Here is a 12,400-nt window from a genome sequence, read left to right as displayed (position 1 = left end):
TCACTACCCTCAGGATAAAACCACCAGTTTCTCAAGGGGAACACCACTAACACTTGCGGCAGTTGCCTGATGTGGTATAGGATGTTTGATGTTTAGCATCTCTGTACTCCCTCTTCCCATTTCCAATCCTCCACGAGGGCAGTTCCCAACGTCCTTTTCACCTGTGTGCAGTGCTTCTGACCAGATCCCTACATGCATGGGGCACTCACTCCCTCAGCCATGCCCCTGCCATCTTCCAGCTCACAACCTGTGACCTGTCTGCCCAGGTCCCAGTACATTAGCCCAGGGTCTGCTGTGAATGAAATGAAGGAAGAAGTGAAGAGAGGATTAGAAGGCTGAGGGGCCAAATAGCTGGATAGGCTTTGCCACTGTGGATACAGCACGCCCTCTGGTGGCCACAGCCTTCACAGACAATGGCCCAGAGGCATTTTCATCTCCAGGCTTCCTAACGCCTCTTCTTCAGACCTAGGCACTGGATTGTGAGATGATTAGTGCAATAACCAGTGCAAGACAGTTTCTCAAGTCCTCCATCACTATGGAGACACTCAAAGCCTTGGTACTCTACCAAGCCCCACTGCCTGCCCTGTGATGCCACCTCCTGACTCCCCTGGCACTGGTTCCATTTATGTCTTCCCCTTCCTCTTACGCTATCCATCAAATGAAGTTCTACTCAGTGAGGGATGCACACGATGTCCACTGCTAGTGCTGAGGCCTACCTGCAACAGCCCAGGAAGGGCTTATTACTAAATACAATTGGCAACTTTCTGTTTTCATCTCACCCTCATCTCTGCATTTTATCAAGTAACTTCTCCATTTTAAAACTCTTTCCTCCCGTGGACTTTATGACTCTCTTCTGGCTGCTGCTTCTGTCTTTTCTCTTGTATCTCAAATACACCCAAAGTTAAACTCTGCCTCCTCCCACCTCTTCCTCTCCTCATTTCCTGGCTGAGGCACTCCAAGTTAGGAGACACATATAAGTTCTGGAACAAGGGAGACCCAGGTTCTAACTCCAGTTCTACCCAATACCCTGTATTACCATGGGCATGAAAGCCTGAGTTCCCTTATCTATAAAGAAGGAATTTTAGTTGCTACATGGTATTTTCTGGTTCCCTATCACCTTCACAAAGTCAAAGCTTCTAGACAACCATTATACATAGCCCTTGCCTCACTTGCCAGACCCATTTCTACTTTGAATTGTCTTTGGTTCCTTGAATATACCAGGTATACTTTATGTGCTAAACTTTGTCTGGAGATGCTTTCTTAAGCCAACCTCCACTCTTCCACACCTAGCGAACTACTACCTATCATCTATTCTTCATGTTTGAGCTCAAATGTCACAGCCTTTGGGAAGTCAAGCTGGGTTAGGTGGCTCTCCCCGATGGTGGAAACTATTTTATTCACCACTATATTCCCAGCAGCAACACAGGACCTAGTTACATGTGGGTTGACCAAAGGAAAGCAAGCAAACGGCATAAAGATGGTTTCCAGGAGCATATATTACACAGGTCTGAGTGCAAGAAATGGCAAACAACTGCTATGTTTGCTTTAAAAACTCATCTGGCACCAATGCCAACTCCTGATGCTTTTGATGGCCCCCTGCTTCTTGGCCCCTCCAGAGGAGGCTGGGCTCAGACTCCTGGGTGAGGGGGCAGCCTCGGTATGGAACGTCCTGCCTTCTGTCACCTGAGGCATCAGGCACTTGGGTGATGCTCAGGGCTGGATCCTCTTTCACTACTTGTGCACACTCAGACTCCCATAGCCAGCCTTGGCTGGGATCCTCACAAGGGGGATGGGTCAGTCTGGGGGCACTAGGTGGCTGTGTCTTCCCCTGCTCCCTGGGAGACAGGTTCTTAGGGTGGGCTGGAGTTGTGGTTTCCAAATCCTGGAGGTTGGCTAGCCCACCTGCCATGGTTGCCTTTCTGCTTGGGGATGCCCTGTCTGGGCCCTCAATATGGAATTTCAAGGACCACGTGCCCGGCTTCCCAGAGGTGGAGGTGGGAGGAGAGAGGCTGCTGGTGGGGGCGAGTCCTGAAGAGCTGGGAGAAAGTGCTGTTAGTGCCTGGGTGTGGAGGCACTGAGCCTTCCAGCAGCCTTCAGAAAGGATGGGGTCTGTAGCTCCAGACTTACCCAGGTTGGGGTCTGGTGAGGAGGAGCTGGCAGCCTCCTCAACAGTTTGTGGGCTCCTGAGCCTCCTCTGGGGGCCACTGGGACCTTCCATTTTGGGAGGCCCCAGCGTAATCCCTGTCAATAGACCTGGGACCACTGGGCCCTGGCTCCTGGGGACTCTGGACGAGAAAATATCCTCTTCCCCACTCTCTTCTGCTCCTCTGGGGGCCACACTCTGGCTCACTTCTGGATGAGGTGCCACACTCAGCTCCTGTGCACCCTGGCTGTTCTCAGGCCCCTCCTCCGTGTCATCCTCCGAGGAGTCCACCTCACGAATGGCTTCTTGCTTCTGCAGTGACTCTCGTCGTTCGGCTCGGTCCTGCCGGAGAGTGCCTAGGGCCCGTGAAGGAGCAGGCTGCAGCAGCACCCCTTTCCCTGGCAGGGCTCCCTTGCCAGAAAGCACACCCCTGGCTCCAACTGCCTCCAGAGGGCTGACTTCCCTAGGCGGCAGTTCCTTCTTTAGCTCAGAGTGGGGCAGGTCAAGGCTGTGCTTGCGAGAAGTGGCTAGCTTCTTCTCAGAAGCAGCCAGTGCTGCTGCCAGTTTCTCAGCTGACTGCACCCTCTTGAGTAGTGGTGAACGGGGTGGCTCCGCACTCTTGGGCCGCGAGAGTTGCCTGCCTAGGGGAGGTGACAAGTGAAGCTTTGTGGGAAAGGCCTGGGCTACATGACCAGACAGGGGTGATGGGGACCGCTGAGGTGAAGCTGCTGGGGGTGGGGGAGAAGGGGTGTGGGCCAGTGGTGACAGTGGGATGCTGCCTGCTGACTTGCGCCGTGGAGAGCGGTACTGGCGCTGGAGCTTGGGTGCCAGACCGTGGAGGGAGCTAGGCCGTGTATGCCCAGAGCCGGCTGGGGAACTGGGCACGCTGGAGCTGGGGGAGCTGCTCTGTGATGAATTCCCCCCCACTTTGTACAAAGAGACAGACAGACAGACAGACAGACAGACAAAAGCAGAGCAGTGTTAGCTGTTAGAAGTGACTGAAGGGCAAGACAGGGCTTAGCCCTGTGATGTCCCAGAAACCAAGCTACCCCCTTTCCCATCAATTAATTCCTCCCTGAGACTGCAGGATCTTTCAGGGGGGTGGGCTGAAAGAGAGATTCAGAGTGGGATCTGTGAGGAGCATATAGGGCCTAGGAACTTTCCTATTTCTCAGGGGTTGTCTCTGATTTGCAGGGAGCCCTTCATACCTGAATGCACAGCATCGGGGGTCACGCGGTAGGCTTGAGTGGGAGATCGGGGGGAAAGGCTGTGGCTGTGTGTGGGAGAGGCTGGCCCACTCTCCCCTGATGACAAGGAACGGTTAAGGGAAGAAAGGCTGCGGCTGGTGTGGAGCAGGGATGCTTGCTTGGTGATCCTGCGAAACAGGGAACTCCTTTTTCTGCTGTGGGGATAAGGGTCAAAGGCAGAGTTGGTGCAGAGAGCACAACACACACTGGGCCCAGGGCCAAGGCACCCGGCATGTACAGCACTCACGTGGCCCAGAGTAGATCCTCTGGACTGTGCCTGGCTCACCTTTCTTGCCCATCCTTGCCGTGGCTCCTCTTGCTCCTTCGGGCCATCTTGGCCTTGTAGCTGCCCTTCCTAGCTGGCCCCACTTTAATGGATGTGTTCTCCAGGGGAGTTGTTGAAATAGCCACCTTGTTTCCACTCTGGGGAGCATAGCATGAGGCCTAGGCTAAGCTGGAGGCCATATTCTTGCCCCTCCCCATCCCCAGTCCTTCCCCGCAGCATGGCTATGCCACAGCTCCAGCTTTTGCCTCTGCACCAACACATCTGAACTACAGGCCTATATTCTGTCTTCACAGACGAGGAATGGCTCCTATTGGAGCCTGAGTGGTTTAAGGGTTAGAAGGTAGAGAACAGGCTAACCTGTCCCATTCTGCAGCCCTACCCACAGCTCAGAAGGATCCCTGGGCCTAAGAAAGTGAGGGTGCTACCTTGTGGAGAAATCTCTTGGCCACATTCAAGTTCTGTGTGTACTTTCATCTTTTTTTTTTTTGAGACGGAGTCTGGCTCTGTTGCCCAGGCTGGAGTGTAGTTGCACGATCTTGGCTTACTGCAACGTCCACCTCCTGGGTTCAAGCGATTCTCCTGCCTCAGCCTACCAAGTAGCTGGGATTACTAGGCACCTGCCGCCATGCCCAGCTAATTTTGTATTTTTAGTAGAGATGGGGTTTCACTGTATTGGCCAGGCTAGTCTTGAACTCCTGACCTCGTGATCTACCTGCCTCAGCCTCCCAAAGTGCTGGGATTACAAGCGTGAGCCACCGCACCCGGACTTTTTTTTTCTTGAGATGAAGTCTTGCTCTGTCACCCAGGCTTGAATGCAGTGGCACGATCTCGGCTAACTGCAAACTCTGCCTCCTGGGTTCAAGCGATTCTCCTGCCTCAGCCTCCCAAGTAGCTGGGATTACAAGCACCTACCACCACACCTGGCTAATTTTTGCATTTTTAGTAGACAGAGTTTCACTATGTTGGCCACACTGGTCTTGAACTCCTAACCTCAGGTGATCCGTCTGCCTTGGCCTCCCAAAGTGCTAGGATTACAGGTGTGAGCCACCACACTCGGCCATTTTTTTTTTTTAATTTTTATTTTTAGCAGAGGCAGGGTTTCAATGTTGGCCAGGCTGGTCTCAAACTTCTGGCCTCAGGTAATCCACATGCCTCAGCCTCCCAAAGTGTTGGGATTACAGGTATGAGCCACTGCGCCTAGCCTGTGTGTATCTACATCCATAGTGTAGATGTGTGTGCACCCAACTCACCCACTACCTTGCTGTCACAGACTCACAGGCTGAGGTCATTCAGGGACCATGCGGGCAGCCAACCCAGCACTAACCTTCAGGATCAGCTCCACCACCTCCGTGTGCACCAGCCCATGCACAGTTTCCCCATTGACATGGGTGATGAGGTCACCTTGACGAAGCCCTGCCTCGCTGGCTGGACCTCCGTCCTCCACGTGCTGCACCAGGAAGAGAACAGTACTCACACTGGAGCCTGAACATGAAGTATAGGGCCTGGTTCTGCACATTAAACTGTGACCCCCTTCACCACCACCCTCTGACCCCCGAGCAGGGACAGATGGGCTCCACGAAGGGGAAGCTGGAAGGGTGATGAAGCTGGGAGACAGCAGCTCTGGATGGTCAGACATACCCACACCATGTGGTGCACGGTGTAGACGTCGGAGTCACCCATGTAGACACGGATGGCCCGCAGGGTGAAGCCATACTTCTTGCCAGCTCGGTGGATGATGATGGGGGGCCTCACACTGCCAAGGGCTGGCAAGAAGTCCCTGCTTGGAGAAGAGTCCCGGGATGATGGGTTGGACGACTGAGAATGTGGGGACATGGGGCTGGCCAACGGGGAGCAGGTGTGGTGTTCTGGAGAAGGAGAAGCCAGGACTTAGTGGGTCAGAGGGCCTTGGCCTGGTCATGCTCCCAGTGTGGCCCCCGGTCCAGTTTGTTGATTTCAGCACAACTCTTGTCACAGACAGAACCTGAGCCCAGGTCCATTTTCCCCACAACCCCTGACCTGTGAAGCCCTCTCACATATCCAGCTCTGAGATGAGGTGATGAGGAAAGCATTTATGTGTGTATCAGGGACTATACAAGCTCGTCACACATATTTAAATGTCACAATTAACCTATGAGCTGGCCACTATTATGTCCACATTTTTGGATGAGAAACTTGAGGCTTAGAGGAGTTAAGCAACTGGCTCAAGCTCAAGAGCCCTTTAGTGATGAAGCCAGGATTTGAGTATGAGCTCTTTGCCCCAAAGCCTGCACTTGTGACATGGCGCTACCCTGCCTTCTGGCACATGTATACACAACCCCAGCTACCAATACACACCTTCAGGGACCACAGTCTCTTAAATCACTGCTTAACACACATACACACCTGCCACATGCAGAACCCTGCCACAGGCCTAGAGATTCCAAGGCCCTTCCTGTGAGTTTTATCCCAGCTCCCCAGGGGCCTCACCCGAAGGAATGAGGAGCGAGAGGGCTGTGGCTGAGGCAGACTTGATCACTTTGTTGACAGGGCGAGCAGTGCGCTTCTCTATAGAGTCCCCAGAGAGCAGCCGGTGGCGGGCCCTACGCACAGCCAGGTCACTGATGGCCTTGGCCGTGGCTCCTTCAGACAGCTGCGGGGTCCCACGGCCTCGGGTCTCTATAGCTGTGGGTCCAAGTGAGCAGTGAGACCCGTGATGCCGCTGAGACGCCTACCCTGCAGTATCCTCCAGCTTAGGTCCTTTGGCCGCCCACTGGGCCGTACCTGGACTGGAACCACTGCTCCGTCTAACAGCTTCCTCATCCAGCTTCAGCCGCTGCTCCCCAGAGCGTTCAGGGACAAGCCCAGATACCCCCTCTCCAGAAGGGGGTGTCAGGAACCATACACCCTCCTGCAGCTGCCTCCTAGGGGTGCTGCTGGCCTCCTCAGGGCCCTCAGGGAACCGAGGTACATCCAGGAGGCCTGAGCAGCGGCGTCGCACTGTCATTGGAGGGCTTGAGTCACTCTCCGTGTGGGATGACTCAGACACTGACAGCCGCTTCCGTAATCTATGAGACACAAGGCCTGGGGTGAGATGGCCCACGTGGTCCCCCTCCTGCCACCAGACCTCCTTTGGGGCACACAAGGGTTATAGTAATGGAACTTTCCTCTGCAGACATTCCTCCAGGAGCCACCCTATGAATGCCCCCTCACTGCCACCTGCACTCTTCCCCAGCATCAGAATCTCTCTCATCATCTGTGACAATGCAGGGATAGCTGTCGCCCACCCTGGGTGAGTTCTGTGTGCTCACATCTCAGGGGAGCCGATCACCCAGCCCCGGTCTCGGCCTTTGAGCCCCGCCAGGCCTTCTGAGCGGTCTTCCTTCTCCTCACTCAGGCTGCGCTTGGTTGGGGGTGGCGTCCGACGCTCTTCGAGTAGCGAGAGCCGTTCCATGCTGCTGTATACCTGTGGGGACAGGGGATGCATTGGGGATGGGCTCTGGCATCCGTACCTCCCAAGTGGCAAAACACATCCTTGGCATCGGAAACCCAGGAATTTGAGCCAGTTGGCTCCTTCCCTCCTCCACACATCCCTGCTGAATATTTGGGGAAGCAGTTATTCCACTGATCTGACTTGGCATCTCATGTCAGGGGCTACAGTGGTTCTAGAAGCACCTATATATAGCTATATGGAGCCCCAATCCTCTGCTCCTCTTTTTCTAGAGGTGGCCCCATCCCCAATCCTTGAGCCTGCCCCAGGTGTGCCCTTTGACAGGCCCTCTTCTGATCCTCCAGCCTGTTGTGCCCATTCTGGGTCTCCTCAGTCACACCTTGCTGAACCTTGGAGAGCAGGAGGAAAACTGGCGGATCTCAAGGCAGCCATCCTCACTCACGTCTTCCTCATCCTCCGAGTCCACGTGGTGGTAGCGCTCTGAGCGGGCTGGGACACACATAAAGGACACTTCAGAGTCCTGCTGGTGGCCTCCTTCTGACCCCATTAGATTTCAGCAGAGCCCTGAGAAGTTGCTCCCAATGCCAAGTTCAGTGTACATAGGTATTTCTAGGCAAATGGGTAGCACCCATACTCTACCCCACCAATTGGCGGCCTTACTGTCAAAATAGCTAGTATCGTCCTCTGACTCCAGCTGAGGAATAAATTCAGCCTTCTGGCGAAGAAGTCCTGTCCAGTCCAGACCAGTAAAGAATGGGTGCTCCTTCACCTCATAGGCACCTCCTGTGGACAGGGAGGGCATGGGCAAGGGGATAGGATGAGCTGCATGGAGTCCAAGTCAGCACATCTAGTAAGAAGCCAGACCTTGAGAAGCTGTACCTAGGCGGTCAGCTCAAGCATCTTCCCTTCTCTGCCTACAGGGAGCAGGGCAGAGTGTCAGGATCCAGACGGGCTGCCCATAACTGAAGCCCAAACCTCCAGGGTTCGGAACCTCGTCTCCCTTACCTCTTTTCCAAGTAGTGAGAAAAGTTAGCGGGGCCTGTCCTACCTGTGCCCAGTCTCTCCAGAGGGTTCTGGTGGAGCAGTTTGGAGGTGAGGTCCTGGGTGTCTGGGGGCAGTGCATCATCACCCTCAGGCCACACAATCTCATCTGAAGTCATCATGGGTGAGAGGGAAAGGAGAAATTGTGGGTAGAGTGGAGAGATGTAGAAGAGGGTCCCAGGACAGTGTAAGGAAAGGAGGCAAAAAGGGCCCAGCCCAGAGCCCCAAAAGCCTTGCCTGAGACCCCAGTCCTTAAATTCTATAGGTTCCTAGATCATAGCTTGATCTTTGATCCAAAGTGGGCACTGCAAAACAGTGATTTCCCCTATCCTGAAGCTCCAGCTTACCCTGCTTTTATACTCCACAAAATACGCACACAAACCCCTCACACTCATGGGATGTGCACAAACAACCAGGAACACACAGGTATAGAGGGGAGATATGTGAAGCCCCAGGGACACAGCATGCACGTGTATGTACAGGCAGAAACAGACGCACCCACCCCCAAAGCAGCGGACATCACACACACACCCTGAGTTCAGAACAAGAGCTCACAGGTCTCACAAGCTGCTGGCATACATCATATTTGTGGATCCACACTGTTTCCCCACTGGGCCAGGGGGAGAATACCTACCACTGATCACCTGCCCAAAGAGCTCCTCCGGAGTATCTCCAAAAAAAGGGACACAGCCCACCAGGAACTCATACAGGATAATGCCCATGGCCCACCAGTCCACTGGCTTCCCATAGCCCTGGCGCAGGATCACCTCAGGCGCAATGTATTCCGGGGTCCCGCATACCTGGGCACAGAAAGGCCAGGCTGGCTTAGCCTCCTGAGGCTGCTCACTGGCATGACAGCTGGAGAGGGGGATGCTCCCACCTCTGGAACAGAAGAGTCTCTGAATGAAGACTCAGCCCACCTTAGTTAACGAATAAGATCAACAGGAGCCCCAGGGAACAAGAGTTGGCACTGTTTGATAGTATTTCCTAATTAACAAAAAAGTCTCATTCTAGCCTGGAATTACCATCCTTTAAGCCCTCAACACCCACCTCTGGCATCTGATCCCACAAGTGGCCTATGCACTCCAGCCTCTAACAGAACAGACCCTACGAGTCACATAACTACTACAGGGACTGGTGAACAGTCACAACCTGAAATGTTAAACCAGGGAACATCCAGAGGCTGCCTCTCAGGACACTGGGCCACAGCCCAGTGGAAATTCAGAGCTGTGTTCCAAGAACCACAAGCTCCAGGAGAGCCTTGTCCTTGACTCAGGCTGGGAGATTCGAGACTGATCTCATATGAAACTCTGTGCTGAACAGTTACATGACCTATTTTCTCCAAACCCTGAGGAGGAAGATGACTTTGGATTTTATATCCATATGATTCTCATGGCTCATCCTGCTTTCCAAATGTGCTACCTATATCAATGCCTCTCTGGAACCCAAAGGTAGAAAAGATAGGGGTTCCCCAATCTTAACATCTAGCTACAAGGTAAGCATATGGCCCCAAGGCCTTCTTCTAGGGCCTGGAATGTATGTATGTGGGTACAAATGTAGAGATGGGGTCTCACTATGTTGCCCAGGGCTGGTTTTGAATTCCTGGCCTCAAGTGATCCTCCTGCTTCAGCCTCCCAAAGGGCTGGTATTATGGGCGTGAGCCACTGTGCCAGGCCAAGGGCCTAGAATTTAACCCCCACTATATCAACTACCCTTCCTTACCTGCTTGTCCAAGAATTCCCGGGCATCCTTTTCAATATGACCCTCATATAAGTTCGTTGTCAGACTCATGAGGCCAATTTTGGATAGTCCAAAGTCAGTGAGCTTGATGTGCCCCATGGATGTAATTAGGAGGCTGGGAGACCAGAGACACAAAATTATGAAGTTATTCCTGGTTTTCCAAGAGTACTGATTTTAGTATATGCCCAATTTCCCCACTCAGGCTTCCATGGGGGTACTGTGAAACAGCTTCAGCAGGGGGACAGGCAGGTGTGAAAAAGTAAATCGCTCTAGCTATGTGAGTGTTACATTCTACACAAGCAACAAACCTGCCTTTTGCCTATTCCCGCAACTCCATTTCTATTTATTGCCCTAACTGTATTCTATATTGGGGGTAGGAATCATTCAGTTGAGGAAGAGTTTCTTCTACAGAACTGAGCTCAGTCTCATCCTAAAGCAGCTGCTGTAGCCATTCCTAGTCCCCTCTCCCGACCTGAGTGGCCCATAATACTCCTGTTTCAGGGAGAGGGGCAGGGGGCACATAATTTTGTTCCATGTCCATGGCTGCTCTTAGGAAGAGGGTTGGTTGGGAGAAACTAAGATCCCTTCATATACTCCGCCTGAGCCACTCATTTTGTTCTTAAGGCTTTACCCTGCCACCCTTTTATTCTAATGATTCCCCAAATAGTACCTCTGGCCCTGACTTCCTTCTTGAGCTCCAGGCCTACCCAACTGTCCATATGTCTTTCAGGCACCACAAATTCAACTTGTCCAAAACAAAGTCATACCTCCCAACTGGTTCCCTTTCTCAGTGAAAAACAATAATTTCTGTTATCTATAAGCTCTGTGGTGCTGTAAAAATATTCTGGCCCCTGAAAGGTTTTCTAGAGTAACACATCAAAGGTAGGTATAATTATCCCTATTTTAGAAAGGAGGAACGTTAGGGTCAGGGAAATTTAATTAATAGACTCAAACTCAGACTTAACAAGAAGAGTGGCCATTTGAACTCAGGTCTGTCTGTCTAATGTCAAAGCCACTTTCTCCCACAGAGGCTTATCACCCTGCAACAGTCCCAAGCTGGAAATCTGAAAGACATCCCAGCCTCCTTCTGTTTCCTTGCTTCCCTTCCTACCCCCACTCCAACCTGATCCTCTTCCCTTTCTCCTTCCCCATGCTACACCTCTCTTCTTTCTATCCTGACTCCCTGTTCTGCTGCAGGCATTGCTGTCTTTGCCCTGGTCTCAGTGTCTCTCTTCACCAGCAGAGTGAGCTTTCTAAACCTAAACCACAATCTGGGTATGCCATTCTATCATATCTTTGGTTAACGGACCCTTCGAAGATTCTCTAGGCCCCTTTAAAATAAAACTCAAATATAACAAAAGGGCCCTTGATGAACAAGCACCTGCCTCTCTCACCTTTTCTCTTAACTACTGTCTCACCATCTAAGCTGTCACCATGTTGTACTATTTGTAGTTCCTGAACAAGTGATGTTCTCTTGCACCTGTGTGCCTCTGCACATTCTGCTCTCCTGCTTTGGAAAGCAGGTCTCCTACCTTTTTCCACTTGACTAATACCCTCTGAGAAGAAGCCTATATACATATATTTCTGTCTCCCACTGTAGACTTAACTTCTACATGCCAGGGACTATATTTAAAACCCAGAAAATAGTGCTTGGCACAGAGTAGATGTCAGTAAATGTCAGGACACTTGTTCAGCCATCTACGACATGTGCTTATTCTTTTGTTCTTGGTTTCTTCAGTGGGGCTCCTCAGTGACTCTTATGTCACTGAAGCCTTATAATGCTCCAGCCAGACCTTGAGGCAATGATATGCATCTGGGGTCGGGGGGCTAGAGAACTAGGCCTAGCTGGACACACACAGAGACATGTTTTCCCAGTAGCCATCTGGATACATTTAGATCTACTGTGCTTGCCAACATTTATCTAGAGACCCAAGAGGGAGACCCTGGACAAGGGACACAGAGAGTAGACATACTTGTCAGGCTTGAGGTCACGGTGCACGATGCCATAGTTGTGTAAGTACTCCAGGGCCAGCACAGTTTCTGCAAAGTATAGACGCACCATGTCCACAGGCAGGGCCCCAATATTCTTCAACAGAGTGGCACAGTCTCCCCCTGCAATAAGCCCAGGCTACCATGAGGAAAGGATCCAGTTCCCTACTCTAGTCAGTTCCCATCTGGCAGTTTCTGAGGTCCCAGAGACAGCTTCATGGAATATCCTGGTGCTGGAGACTCTATTCTAGCCCTTTTGCTGCTGGCATGGGTGGGAGACACAGTGATATGGTTTGGCTGTGTCTCCACCCACATCTCATCTTGAATTGTAGCTCCCATAATTCCCATGTGTTGTGGGAAGGGACCTAGTGGGAGAAAATTCAATCATAAAAGTGGGTCTTTCCCATGCTATTCCCATGATAGTGAACAAGTCTCATGAAATCTGATGGTTATTTTCATTTATTAATATTTTTTTAGACACAGTCTTGCTCTGTCGCCCAGGCTGGAGTACAGTGGCTTATCTCAGC

The 12,400-nt window shown here is 52.1% G+C and overlaps 1 protein-coding gene across 12 annotated transcripts in view; it reads right to left on the bottom strand.

The window, feature by feature from the left end:
- Positions 1-1,478: 1,478 nt before the first annotated feature.
- The window catches only part of MAST2 (microtubule associated serine/threonine kinase 2), a 232,577-nt gene continuing 221,655 nt past the window's right edge, over positions 1,479-12,400 (bottom strand). For 8 of the 12 annotated variants that reach the window (XM_012434554.3, XM_012434548.2, XM_012434553.2 and 5 more), the window contains 14 exons: positions 11,858-11,996; positions 9,867-9,999; positions 8,779-8,944; positions 8,152-8,253; positions 7,764-7,886; positions 7,483-7,592; positions 6,964-7,118; positions 6,437-6,720; positions 6,143-6,337; positions 5,315-5,541; positions 5,001-5,123; positions 3,677-3,813; positions 3,352-3,545; positions 1,479-3,069 (listed from right to left, as the gene is read on the bottom strand). In XM_012434554.3, the coding sequence (XP_012289977.2) occupies positions 1,535-3,069; positions 3,352-3,545; positions 3,677-3,813; positions 5,001-5,123; positions 5,315-5,541; positions 6,143-6,337; positions 6,437-6,720; positions 6,964-7,118; positions 7,483-7,592; positions 7,764-7,886; positions 8,152-8,253; positions 8,779-8,944; positions 9,867-9,999; positions 11,858-11,996 (3,623 nt within the window). In that variant the 3' untranslated portion in view covers positions 1,479-1,534. The remainder of the gene's footprint in view (positions 3,070-3,351; positions 3,546-3,676; positions 3,814-5,000; positions 5,124-5,314; positions 5,542-6,142; positions 6,338-6,436; positions 6,721-6,963; positions 7,119-7,482; positions 7,593-7,763; positions 7,887-8,151; positions 8,254-8,778; positions 8,945-9,866; positions 10,000-11,857; positions 11,997-12,400) is intronic. The other 4 variants (XM_012434549.2, XM_064372303.1, XM_012434558.3 and 1 more) reach the window with 3 other exon arrangements.

The sequence above is a fragment of the Aotus nancymaae genome, unplaced genomic scaffold (genome assembly GCF_030222135.1).
Source record: "Aotus nancymaae isolate 86718 unplaced genomic scaffold, 86718_ANA_hifiasm-v0.15.2.pri h1tg000007l, whole genome shotgun sequence".
NCBI classification, from domain to species: domain Eukaryota; kingdom Metazoa; phylum Chordata; class Mammalia; order Primates; family Aotidae; genus Aotus; species Aotus nancymaae.
This window is presented reverse-complemented; position numbering and strand designations above follow the sequence as displayed.